This window comes from Numenius arquata, chromosome 3, assembly GCF_964106895.1.
Source record: "Numenius arquata chromosome 3, bNumArq3.hap1.1, whole genome shotgun sequence".
Classification (NCBI taxonomy): domain Eukaryota; kingdom Metazoa; phylum Chordata; class Aves; order Charadriiformes; family Scolopacidae; genus Numenius; species Numenius arquata.
Genome location: NC_133578.1, coordinates 32768074 through 32781146, shown reverse-complemented (window position 1 = coordinate 32781146; position 13073 = coordinate 32768074). Strand labels below are relative to the sequence as shown.

The 13073-nt window shown below is 36.1% G+C and overlaps 1 protein-coding gene across 1 annotated transcript in view; it reads right to left on the bottom strand.

The window, feature by feature from the left end:
* The window catches only part of DNAH7 (dynein axonemal heavy chain 7), a 110679-nt gene that overhangs the window by 34570 nt on the left and 63036 nt on the right, over nucleotides 1–13073 (bottom strand). The window contains exons 40-45 of the mRNA XM_074145819.1: nucleotides 12024–12896; nucleotides 10952–11181; nucleotides 9560–9890; nucleotides 5895–6241; nucleotides 4398–4578; nucleotides 2897–3082 (exon numbers count right to left, since the gene is read on the bottom strand). Coding sequence (XP_074001920.1) covers nucleotides 2897–3082; nucleotides 4398–4578; nucleotides 5895–6241; nucleotides 9560–9890; nucleotides 10952–11181; nucleotides 12024–12896 — 2148 coding nt within the window. The remainder of the gene's footprint in view (nucleotides 1–2896; nucleotides 3083–4397; nucleotides 4579–5894; nucleotides 6242–9559; nucleotides 9891–10951; nucleotides 11182–12023; nucleotides 12897–13073) is intronic.

Below are 13073 nucleotides of genomic sequence, written 5' to 3'. Positions count from 1 at the left end.
TATAGATAAATTTAAGTTTATTTGGTCAGCGACATGGTATGATTTTATTTAGCATTTCACCAATAATCTTCTATACTATAACTGTAGAACAAGTGCACGTATTCTAACTTAAAAAAAAAAATAAAAATCTTCATTATTTAACTCTGAGGACACACATAACGAGCACTTGTCAGGACTTAACCAAACTTAACAACTTAACAATCATTTAGAGTTGCTTTTCACTATTCTGTCTCATCTAACTCACTATAGTCGTGTAAACTATAAATGTTTGTATAGTGCATAATAATAAGACACACACCTTTAAATATGTAAGCCGAAAAGAGTATTCCACTAGGAATAATGCTTCTAAAGAAGGAAAATTTATAGAAATAGCATGATCATATGAAAGGCACAGTCTTGTATGAAAGCGATGTATAAGGTCAAAGAAGTATGCTGTAGTATTCTAAACTAAAAATTAGCTGGCGAAGCCTCAAGCAGCGAAACTCAGAAATGCAGCATTAAAGGAAATGGTCTAAGAGCTAGAGACTTTCACAGAGGTGATGAATGAAGGAGTCATCAATTTGCATAAAACAAAGCTGATATTCCAAAAGATATCGTAACTTTTCCTCTTATTAGAGCTGCAGGGATAAAAAACAACCCATAGCAACAGATGAAATGAAGAACTGCACAAAAGTGATTATGCTTTCCAATTTGGCAGCCAGTGACGAGTGGAGTTCCTCAGGGGTCAGTACTGGGACCAGTGCTGTTCAGCATCTTTGTCGGAGACATGGACAGTGGGATAGAGTGCACCCTCAGCAAGTTTGCCGATGACACCAAGCTTGATGGCGCAGTCAACATGCTGGAGGGAAGGGATGCCATCCAGAGGGACCTGGACAGGCTTGAGAAATGGGCTCGTGCAAATCGCATGAAGTTCAACCAGGCCAAGTGCAGGGTCCTGCACCTGGGACATGGCAATCGCAGGCACCAATACAGGTTGGGCAGAGAATGGCTAGAAAGCAGCCCTGAGGAGAAGGACTTGGGGGTATTGGTGGATGAGAAGCTCAACATGAGCCGGCAGTGTGCACTGGCAGCCCAGAAAGCCAACCGCATCCTGGGCTGCATCAAGAGAAGTGTGGCCAGCAGGTCGCGGGAGGTGATTCTACGCCTCTACTCTACGCTCGTGAGACCCCAACCTGGAATACTGTGTCCAGCTTTGGAGTCCTCAACACAGGAAGGACACGGACCTGTTGGAACGGGTCCAGCGGAGGGCCACGAAGATGATCAGAGGGATGGAGCACCTCCCCTATGAAGACAGGCTGAGAGAGCTGGGGTTGTTCAGCCTGGAGAAGAGAAGGCTCTGGGGAGACCTCATAGCAGCCTTCCAATATCTGCAGGGAGCCTACAGGAGAGCCGGAGAGGGACTCTTTGTCAGGAGATGTAGTGACAGGACAAGAGGTAATGGTTTTAAATTGGAAGAGGGGAGATTTAGATTAGATATTAGGAGGAAATTCTTTACTGTGAGGGTAGTGAAGCACTGGAACAGGTTGCCCAGGGAAGTTGTGGATGCCCCATCCCTGGAAGTGTTTAAGGCCAGGCTGGATGGGGCTTTGAGCAACCTGGTCTAGTGGAGATGTCCCTGCCCATGGCAGGTGGGTTGGAACTCGATGATCTTTAAGGTCCCTTTCCAACTCTAACCATTCTATGATTCTATGATTTCTGAAAGAGATACCTACCTAATATGTGTCTGCACAATCATGAGAGTAAGAAAAAGCAACCAGGAATCTATATCTACTGCTGCACAGAGAAAGAAACTATGCAGTCAGAGAGAATGACATTCCACTAAACTTTTCAGATGAAAACACTATGTATTCATTTTTAGTGAATAATCACGCACATCATCTGCACCTGTATCTACACTTGCTTGGAATACAGTTCAGCACCCCTTAAGATGTTTCACCAAAAGTACTTCTACCTACCTGGACACAATGCAGGTTTTAAGCTGAAAGAGAACCCTCTCTCAAAATTACATAATTTGGAATTGTAAAAATTGTTGACTATTTATTTCCGCTATAAATACTCACACCATAAACTCTCACTCTATAAAGTTTTAAAATAGTAACATCACAACATGGACATTATGAAGAAAACAACAGTTTGAAAGAACAGTACAAAATTTTCTGAAGAAAAATGGACAAAGGAAATACACTGAAGGAAAAGTGGAAATAAGGATTATATCCAAATTCTATGTTCAAATGAGATGCATTGATTTTTTCTCTCTCTCCATTTTTCACAATTTTTGATACTCTGGACCTGATTTTCAAATGCAATGGACATTAATTTCTTCAGCTGAATTCAGCGGCAGGTTTTGGTGTTCAAAAACTTTCAATGTCAGGCCAATGTTGACATCCAAAAATTATTATATCTAACATCAGCTGCCATGTCAAAATCTTTTTGTATTCAGGATTTCTGTTTATGTCACTAAGAGTAGGAGGCACAAAACTGCTATATTATTGAGCTACTGTATCTTTTGTCTCTTTCTGTACAGAATTACTCCACTTTCAGAACTTGCTTAACTGTGCTGCTGAAATAGAACCTAATTCTGCTTTCTTTTAACTAAAAGAGAATTTAGCCATTGAATGGAGTAGGAGTAACCAGAACCATGAGGTATAAAGTTACTAGCAATTGCTTTACAGAAGCAACCAAAAGACTCCATGCTTCACCCAGCAATAAGTAGAATGAAGGAAGAATTTCCCCCAAGAGTCCTATAAGCGAAACTCAAAACACTACAATCCAGTTTCAGTTTCACTTATGAATTATATTAAAACATAATTTATAAATATAAACTTTATATTAAAAGAAAAATTAATAAAATTTAGATTATTACAATACATGGGAACAAAATCACTATACGTATTACTTGTCTGTAGCTGGATGTAAAGGCTCCTAGGTAAGCTACAATTCCTGATGAAATAAGTATATCTCCAGTCAAATTGATGTACTGCCTTCCCAGCTCCAAAGCAGTCTCATGCCAGCGAGTTTTCTCACCCCCAAGGCCACCAATCAGTTGTTCTGCTCGCTGTAGTTTTTTGCTGCATAAGTCAACCTCAGAATAAAAAAAAAAAAGCTGTTTATATTACATGATCACTTTAAAAACATTTTACAAATATTAAAAGCATTCAAGAATTATTTTCCTGTGCAGATGTTTTCTTAAGTAATTTCATCAAATAGAAAGAAAATACCTTTTTCTTATAATGGAAATGTTTAAAGAGCAAAACCAAATTTTGGTACCAGCACAGTAAAGTCTATTCCATTACATTTTCATCCAAATAAAGGAAGACAACCAGTATAAAACATGCAATTCAAAATAGCTCTGCATAAGATAAGGAAAATATTAATAAGGAAAATATTAATAGTCAGGGAAAGGATATACATGTCATAAGAGAAACAAAAACACTTTAAGGAGATCACCATCTCATAAAAGTAGGTATGTTCTTTTCTGCAAAAAAACATCCTTATGAGTACAAAATCTCCATTTCTGTTGTCAGTTTATAACTAAGCCATCTTTCCAGGCATGATTATAATTTAACAAAAAAAAAAAGATATGACAGGAATTTAATCCAGCTCTGTTAAACTTGTTTACTATCTAGTAGAGACACATTTCAGCCATGTGATAGGAGAAAAATTATGCCAGCTCTTGCTGCTGTTACTATCAATCCTCTCTTCTGGTAACCATAGCAGCCAATTTACACCACAGTAATTAAACTGCTTGTGTAGTTTATCCCTCCCCTCTACTTCCAAACTGAATCAGGATGCAAAAGAAACACACAAACAGATGAGTTTAACTACATACAGGAATTAGGACTCCACTTCCAATTCCGATATTATAATTTTTAAAAAAGCTCAAGATGATGTACTGCAAAACTTTAAAAAAAAAAAAATACCGTCTTACAAATGTTGCCTATTTCTGCACACATAACAGCCATTTAGCAGTCAGGAAGAGAGTTTAAAAAAAAAAAAAACATTCTCAAAATTGCATTAGCACAGGAGGCACAAATAAACTTTCCATACTTCAGATGTGCTGACTTGCAAGTTTATAGATTAATCAAACTCTTAGTACAATTATTGAAACTTTATCCCCTCACAAGAAATGAGATATCAGTGAGGATGTAGGAAAGGGATATCAGTTGGTAAGTTCATAACATCTGCATTTTCTATTACTTTAAAGCATTTATTCCCCATGCTTTGCCCATTCATAACTTCAAGACCATTACACCAAAATAAAAAAAAATGGTTATCTAAAAGTATGGCTTGTTTGACGTACTGGCAGTTAAAGGGAAAAAAAAATTGACAAAGCAGCAAATTTTAAATAACTTTTCTGGATATCAGTAGAACAATACTTCATCTTTTGCATCATATACCTGATTTTCCAAGTCAGTCTTTTCCTGCTTCTTGGATTCCAGTGTCTGTTGGAGTACAGCCAATTTATCTTGAACCTCTTTCAGGTCTGCTTGTTTCCTTCTCAGACCTTCCATAGCAATCTCCAATTCTCCTTCAGCTTGACTCAACTTTAGCTTTTTGGGTGCAACGTTTTTTGTCACTCTAAATAAAGTCAAAGACTAAGTTAAACATCTGAAAGATACATCCTCATTCCAGCATTACTATTAAAAAAAATGAGCACAGGAAAGATGAAGGGAAAACCTAGCAATTCAGTAGCTCATGCAATGTTGCGTTTCATAATTTGATGATATCTGAAGACAACTGGTTTTTACTTCATCAGTTGCTTCTGTGCCCATACTGACTGATTTATGCAGTTTCTGCAAATTTTTCTGTAATAATAGGCAACAATTAAAAGCAAAAAGGGTTATGCTTCCAAACTGCATGTCTCATTTGATCACAATTTAGAATCCATTATGGACTTGTGCCATTAGAAACATGCAGATAATCATATATATTAAGTAACAGTCACAGACACTGTATACACACATACAGCCAACTGTGTACACAAAATAATAAAAAAAAAATTAACAGCTTCTCACATCCAAGGATCTATTTTCCAGTTTTGAGGATTTCAATCCTTTACACAGATATTTTTGTGAGGAGAATACTGGAAGTAACATATACCTGGAAACATATTGTCTATCTTTCCAAAAGCAACAAGCAAGAAAATATGCTAGAATGCCCCTACGCTCAAATGAAACAGCATTTCACAAGTATTAGCCTCATAATCAATGAATCCCCTCTTCTACTGGTCTAAGTTGCACGCAGATCTCCTTTAAAGTCCACCTTTTTAGTTAATTTTTTCTCTAATAATTGGTATTTGCAATGCTAAAAGTTGTTCTCAAATTGAGGACTCTACCAAGTAAGCATTCACTAATCTTTTAGTGAAGTAACAAAATATCCTCTCAAATGAAGGCATGCACTACTTACTATGACTCAACTTTCAAACTGCAACTTGACCTTAGTTGTCCAGTGCTGATTTACTGTTAAATGAGTTCCAGATGTTCCAAATTAGGAAATATCATAAAAAATAAGCACACCTTTTCCATGCATCAAATACAATGTGTAACAAAAAATATCCTTTGAGCTTGATATGACTGTCAGAAACTTCCAAAGACACTTCAGTAATGCTTCCATTTTGTGCAACACTCTAAAACGAAGTTAACTTTACTTGCTAACTGAACATATTGTTGCTCCCATGTCTTTCTACAAAAATTCAGAACTGAAAATCAGGCTTTACACTTTAACATCAGGTATCTTACAGAATCAATCTTTACGACCACTTGTTTTCACAAGTTTCCCACTGGAAAGAAGTAATTTCACACCTCTTTTGATGTTAAAATAAACGGATCTCTTTAATCAAATTTATTTTAAACTTTTTTGGTGTTTTTTTTTTTTTTATTTTTATACATACTTACGTATCATAAAACTCCATGGCTATGACCCATTTGCACAAACCCTCTGCTGCCGTGGAAGCATTTCGAATCTTGTCTGGTACAAACTCAGGATTTGTAAGATACTGTTTTCTTATGATAGCCATGTAAGCTGGGGGAATGTTATCCTTGTCATACTCATGAAGAGACTGAAGAAATCTTATGTCACCCAGAAGTCTCTTAGCAGGACCCCAGAAATCCTCAATTTTTTTTCCAGAACCTGTTGGATCTGGAATCTTATCTGCTTTGACGCCTTTAAGGATGCATATAGCTTCCATTACAAGCTTGACACCGGAAGGAGGACTCTTCATGGACTTAACCACTGTAATATCCTGAAAATAATAAAAACAACACCTTAAGAACTCCAAACATAGGTAGATTAATTCTTCTATTACAATAGAAATTGTAATCCTTTTTATGTCAAATAGTATTTTTCCATATACATTTGCTATTCTCACACTTGATAATTTTAAATGCACTATAATCCCAAATTCCTAGCACAAGCCTGCATAGTTCATACATATAAATCTCATTTTCTTTTTTGCAAAATTTTTATTTCATTTTTCTCCATTCTTTCTAGTTCTTTCTTTAAGGTGCTATGCAGATTAAACTAACACTGACATATAAAGAAAAATATCTGAAATCTAATCAACAACCAGTTTAGAAGAGACAAATATTTCTTATCTGTAATTAATTTTTAATTGTACTTTTTCTGCTCCAAATTCAGTAAAGGCCATTGCACCTCAGTTGTGGAGTTCAGATGTTCCAGTGTTATACTTCACAATACTTCCAAGCTTACAGGATTGCATCAGCAGTGAATTAGTAGATTTAAGATAACACAAGGTAAAAACAGCCTTCAACCCAGAACTAAAGATCTATGCTCTCCAAGTACAGAAAATAAATCAATTAGTATTCTGATCAGTTATTAAACTCCCAGAGTGAGCTGAATGAGGGAAGAGGCAGCTAAAAGGAAGAAAATAATTGGGTAAGAAGTACTGACATTATAAGAAATAGCAGGAAATGAATAAGCAAAGTTTTAACTGCAAATATAGAATAATAATACAAAAGAATTAAAAACTTTACACATATATGTACAAATAATTAAGCAAGAAGTTTGTAAACCAAAGATTTATGGGGAAAAAAATCTTTTACTCTTCCTAAAGAATAATTCTGCATTGAAATTCAAATATTCTAAGAGCTTTTCTCAGAGAATACATACTCCAATAAATTAAAGGATTTCTGGATTCTCATACTTATTTTGCCAATTAGTGTTAGATTTTGAGAGCTGCACGTGGTTTATTTGAGGTCTAAAACCTTTGGAACTTGGATAGAAAGAGATCTTTCGAGTTCTGGGAATGTTCATTTGTGCCACAAAAAAACCCAAATAAATTGGATCCAGAAAAAATTGCATGGAAAAGAAAGGACAATTATTTCCTTGAAACTGTGAACTATGGTTCCTGATGCTACAAGCTATTTAAAAACAAAACAAAAATACCCAACCAACCAAAACTTGCAACCACACAAGTGTTCAGGAGAGGGAAACGGGCAGGTAAATAAAGCCAGGGCATTTCAATGAGGCAGGCAGAAAACTGGCTGATGGGATCGTCAGGGAAGGAAGTTCTTTGAGAGGAAGAACAAAGTTAGTCAGCCATTCCAGGAAACAAAATGAAGCACAAACAAATTAACTTTATACAACCAAGGGTTGTAAGCAGAGTAAGAGACTATTTTAAAGGCTAAACTCAAACTTAGCTGCAATTAAAAGCAATATGAAGTGTAACAAGGAAAAAATTCTATAACTACAGTAATAGTAAAAGCAAGAAAAGTGCTGGCTAGGCACTTAGTGAAAAGGGTGAGATACAAGTAAATGACATATAGAGTCAAAATGTTAACACACTTTGCATCTGATGTCTTTAAATGGTTAACTGTAAGTAACTAGCACAATTAATAACCCTGTCAAAACACAACAAAGATTTGACCAAGGTCGCATAGGTCTGGACCAACACACTATTTTCATTACTGAAATGAATGACGGAAAAGAGAGAGTTTATTAAATTTACAACTGATAGTAAGTTGAGAGTAAAAACAAACACATTAGAGTAGATAACAGGAAAAAATTATCTTGATAACTTGCAGAAATGCAAAAGTATAGTAGATCTACTACCAAAAAAAAGCAAAAAAAAAGAAAAAAGCAAGGGAAAGTAATGATTAGGTAATAGTGATTTTCAGGAAATGACACAGCTGTTAGCATGAAAGACAAAATATATGTGTCAATGATCCTCCTCCACACAGCATTCAGCAAAACTACAACTAAAATACTGCATAAAAGCTAAAGAACCTTGAACTACAGGTGGAAGAAGAGAACTTCCAGAAGTCCCTTCCTAGTTCTAAATTTCAGTGTCTTCATGTGTATTGCTACAAAACTTAGATGTCAACAGCAAAATAATACTTAAAATTATTATGCTTTTTCTAATCCTTGTTGAACAATGAACCACATGAGAAACACAGTTCCTTTTGACTGCAGGTACTCATTTCAGCAGTACTGAATTATGTATACGTCTGTTTCTCCAAATAAAGTACTTACTCTGCACATTTATGTACATGGATTTATGAGCACAGTTTGCAATGCATGTCCTGCTCTGCTTTCCATCAGTGTGGCCAGGGTGAAGGGTGAATCAAAGACAAGAGTCCTGTACAGGTACTCTAAGCTCTCCTACACACAGATTTGTGTGTGTGTGTGTTCATCATGCTATTTAACTATATTTTGAGGAAAAAAATTGGGATTTTTTTCCTTTGGAAGTTTTGTTTTTTTTCCCTCTTGTATCACAATACTCCCCACTTGGATACACTATGCATTGACAGCAGCTGAAGTATTATTTCATTAGCCTTCAAAGCCTCGTTCTTGTCTTGTTATTCACAAGTATAATGCAATTACCTTGAAGTGACTAAGTAGCCATCTCCTATTTTCACAAAGCATGCCAATGACCTGACAATGCCAGAATCTAAAACTTTTGATGCCAACCAATAGCTGTAGATAGAAAGCAGACGGTTTGTCATCTAAGGAGGTTTCATTGAAAGTTTCTGAAAATCTTGTCTTCAGCAACAATAGCTGGAGCACATAGTCCATCCTCACTCTTACAACCTGGGAGACTTCCTTTCATCCCACCATGAGCAAAACATTATCCAGGCAAAGAGAACCTGAACATCCATAAAACCAAAGGTGACTGATCCTCCACTATCATACTTTTATGAAGAGTGGTCCCTTAACATGGGTAGACATAGAATTTCAACCTCAATTTCTAGACTTTGAAAGACTGGAGATAAAAATATTAGATGACGGCTGGCAGGTTCTGAAAAAGTTAAAAACATACGTTTTCTAACTTCTCAATTGCTGAGTCAAAATATTTTTCATAACTATGAATTTTGAAATGTCTAGAATAGTATTTGATCCTTTATTCGATAAAAAAATCATCCTTATAGGTTTTTCACTAGAAAATAGAGTAACATTTTGCTTGTTAAAACTGAAAGATTTGAAGAATTTCCTAAATTATAAAACTGTGTAAGTATAATGTAAAATCTGAAAAGGCAACTCCTCCATGCTTTTGTATATCTGAATACCTTTCCAGTGCGTAAATATGCATCAATAGACATACCTGTGCAGTGAGAGTGTCAAGGGCAGCCAGAGCACTTTCCAAAACAGGCATGGCTTGTGCTAAGTCAGCATCACATTCATCTTTGATGGCTTTTGCAGCCATAGCCTGCTCATTTGCCACTGCTTCATCAGCTTTCACAACTTCTTCAGTTTTGGCTACTTCCAAAGATTCTTTCTGAATAATAACCATCATCTCATCAATCTGCTTGCTGGCTTCCTGTAACTGAGGTTGCAGAGCCTCCAGCTCAGTCTGCATCAGGGCTACCTGAGATGCAGCAGAGTCCAGTTTCTCCAAGCCAACTTCATATCTTCTTTTAATTTTCATCACCTTACTGAAAATAAATAGTATTTTATTATAAAGATATTTTATTATAAAGATATTTTATCAGTACTTGATCACTTCATTCATTGGGATCCATTCCCCAAATTCCTCACTACTCTGAATAATCAAATGCTCTGCCAATCTTGTTTTATTTGCTCAACAAATAGTAAACATAACAGAGATTACTTGAGCCATAGTCTCTAACCTATCATGTATACTCAAGAGATTGGGATACAGATAAATAAGTGATCACCTATAGGCAAATAAGTGATTGTTAAGCTTCTGCCTTTTTGTTGGCACAGAAACTACAAAATCAACATGGCACAGCAGTAACAGATAAGGAGAAGGAAGAGATGGGGATATGCTCATGAAAACTATTAGTTGAGGTGAGGTTGAAAAAGAATTAATACAATCGGGAAAATAATTTTAGCAGCAGAACGTGAATGGTTCTGGGGACAGCCAACAGCATCAGAATCAAGAAATTCCAGAGGCACTGGACCACTACATTCAAAATTGTATTCCTTTATTCCTGGAATTTCTTGCTGCATGCAGTGTTTCACACAGCCTGTTGATCAAATCAAGCACTTGTCTTAATTGTTATGATAGTGTCTTATCATTGAGAAGGAAAGAAAAAGGAACTTTCCCTCACCAGCCATGAAAATAGAATTGATATGCACGTGCATACAGAGGTCCTTTCTGCAAGGAACAGCACAGCTGAACCCTGCTAGCAAGCACCTAGCAAACTTGGAAGCTGGTTTCCCAGGTATCATCTTCCCCACAACCTCCAGAGAACCACAGAATAAGCAGGCTGCAATCAACATATAGCAACATCACCAGGGATGTCAGAAGTGGTATAATGCAAGAGAGAGCATCAAGTCAGACCTTTTGTCCAATAGAGACATTGGACAAGCACGTGTCCCAAGAGTACATTTTATCCATCTTCCATTCTGTCAATTTAAATTAACTGAAACCAATTAATTTTTTTTTCTTCAGAGTAGCTATAAGAGATAGAAAATAATATTTTTGGTGCACTTGGGTTCCTCTAGAAAAGGTCACATCATAAATCCTTACGTGCGTTTCTTTTCAAGTAGACTTTTAAAAGTGGAGATCAATTCCAAGTATGAAGTAGGTGTAACATAGTTGTGCCTTTGAAGTTCTGCATGGAACAAGTCAGATAAAACAATAGTAGACGTATGAAAGCTTTTACACATATCAATACACCCACTTCGCACTTCTTCCGACATTTCAACATCTTCCAAGAAGCGAGAGGCAACAGCTTCTAGTGCATCTTCGGGCCATGTCTTAAACAAAGAATAAATACTTTTCTCTTATTGAATACTTCACACTCATAAATCTCAAACCATTTTTAAAAAAGTATCTTTACCCCATTTCATAGACTGAGGCACAGAGAAATTACTTTATGATAAAAAGATCATTAAATAGGACAATAACAGAACTGGAAAGAACCGAACTACTTAGAGATTCGGTTCAAGCCCATTGTCTTATTCCATCCAGCAGAAATACTCGTACTAAAAGGAAAATTTTTCATTTTCAGTATGTCCATATGTGTGTGTAACTGTCTCTGCTTTTCCTCTTCAAAATAACCTTTAAAGATACAGTACTGCATTTTAAAACTTAATGAAAGTTCCTGAGATTCTTTATATGATTAAATTCTACATCTTAAATATTCTAAGGTCTTTTGCACATAACAGTCAGATAGAATATAGTTTTATTGCAGAGTAGCGGGGGAAAATATGGTGTTCTGCATCAAAAGTTGTCTGTATTTTTCATGGGTATTTTAGTTTCAGACTGGCACCGTAGATTCTGGTAGTCTTGATAATAGAAGAAAATACTACATATTGAAATCTATAATGTCTGCAGTACTATGGTGATTCAGTTATACTCTTGTACCACAATCAGGCGTCATTTTCTTGATGATTTTGCATCCAGCCTATACTGGCCTTTTTTACAGTCAGAATGGTCCTAATGGTCTAAACAATTTTAAATATGACACTAAGAAAATTCAAGAAATTTTTCACTGCTAACTTGACCAAAAATAATTACTTGCTACAAAAAGGGTTGAAGCCATGTTTCTATTGCATTTCCATTTGAATAAGAAGCCCAAGAGAAGTTTTGTTTTTACCTGAAACCAGTCTAGCGTGCAGCAGTTGACAAGAGCTGGAAATTTACGAAGGCGATTACGGAAAGCATCTCCAATGGGACTCATTGCCAGTACTATATGAAGCTGATCTCGACAGCGATCAACAAACATGTTAAAAAGAGCTATAGGACTGCCATCTGTCTGTTTTGTCCTGTCCCGTTGGCGATCAATTTGACGCATTTGTTCACAAACTTCTTGTTTCTCATCTACTGCAAACAGGTTTGGCACTTCACCTGCATTTAGTAAGTTGTTAATATCTTCTAAGAATGACTCCTTTTTAATCTGTGTATCTGTGAACAAGAAAACTCCCTGCATTTCCCCTTCAGTAGATTTTCTTAGTATGACTTTTAAGTCTTTATGCCACTCATTAATACCATAGCTTTTAGTTATTTCAACCTGAAAAAGATTGTATTCAGCCATATGGGCTGCTAATCGAGTAAGAGATTGTCGACCACTACCTCCAACACCAACAAGGAGGGCATGGCTGCGAGGCTGTTTCAGAATACGGGAAATTCTACAAATATGCTCTATAGCAAATCGGAACAAGACAAGCTGCATTGGCTTTTTGCTCATGTTATTAAATTCTTCAAGGTGACTCTCTACAATTAATCTCAATTGATCCACATCACTAATCTCCCTGTATGTAGTGTCCTCTCTCTTAGGGTCATAAAAATCACAAAACATTAAGCTACGTAAGTCATCTTCTTCCACTCTGCCATCATTGTTGAAGTCCAGATTGTGGAAAAGTTCATGAAAGTCTTCAAGTAAGTCATTTTTCACTACTTCTTGGATAAATCCAACAAGCCAAGCCCGATCAGGATTATCCACCAAGCGATCATAATATACTCTAAGAACCTGTATAATAAAAACGTAATTTTTTAATAGTTGCTTCTGCTCTTGAATTTATACTTCTTTTAAACAAGGTAAAACAAATACAATTCTGACAAAAGCTTCAAAATGTAAACAATCTTAAACATCACTACATAGAAAAAGCCAAAATAGATATTTCGAATTAATTTGAACAGTTGAGCC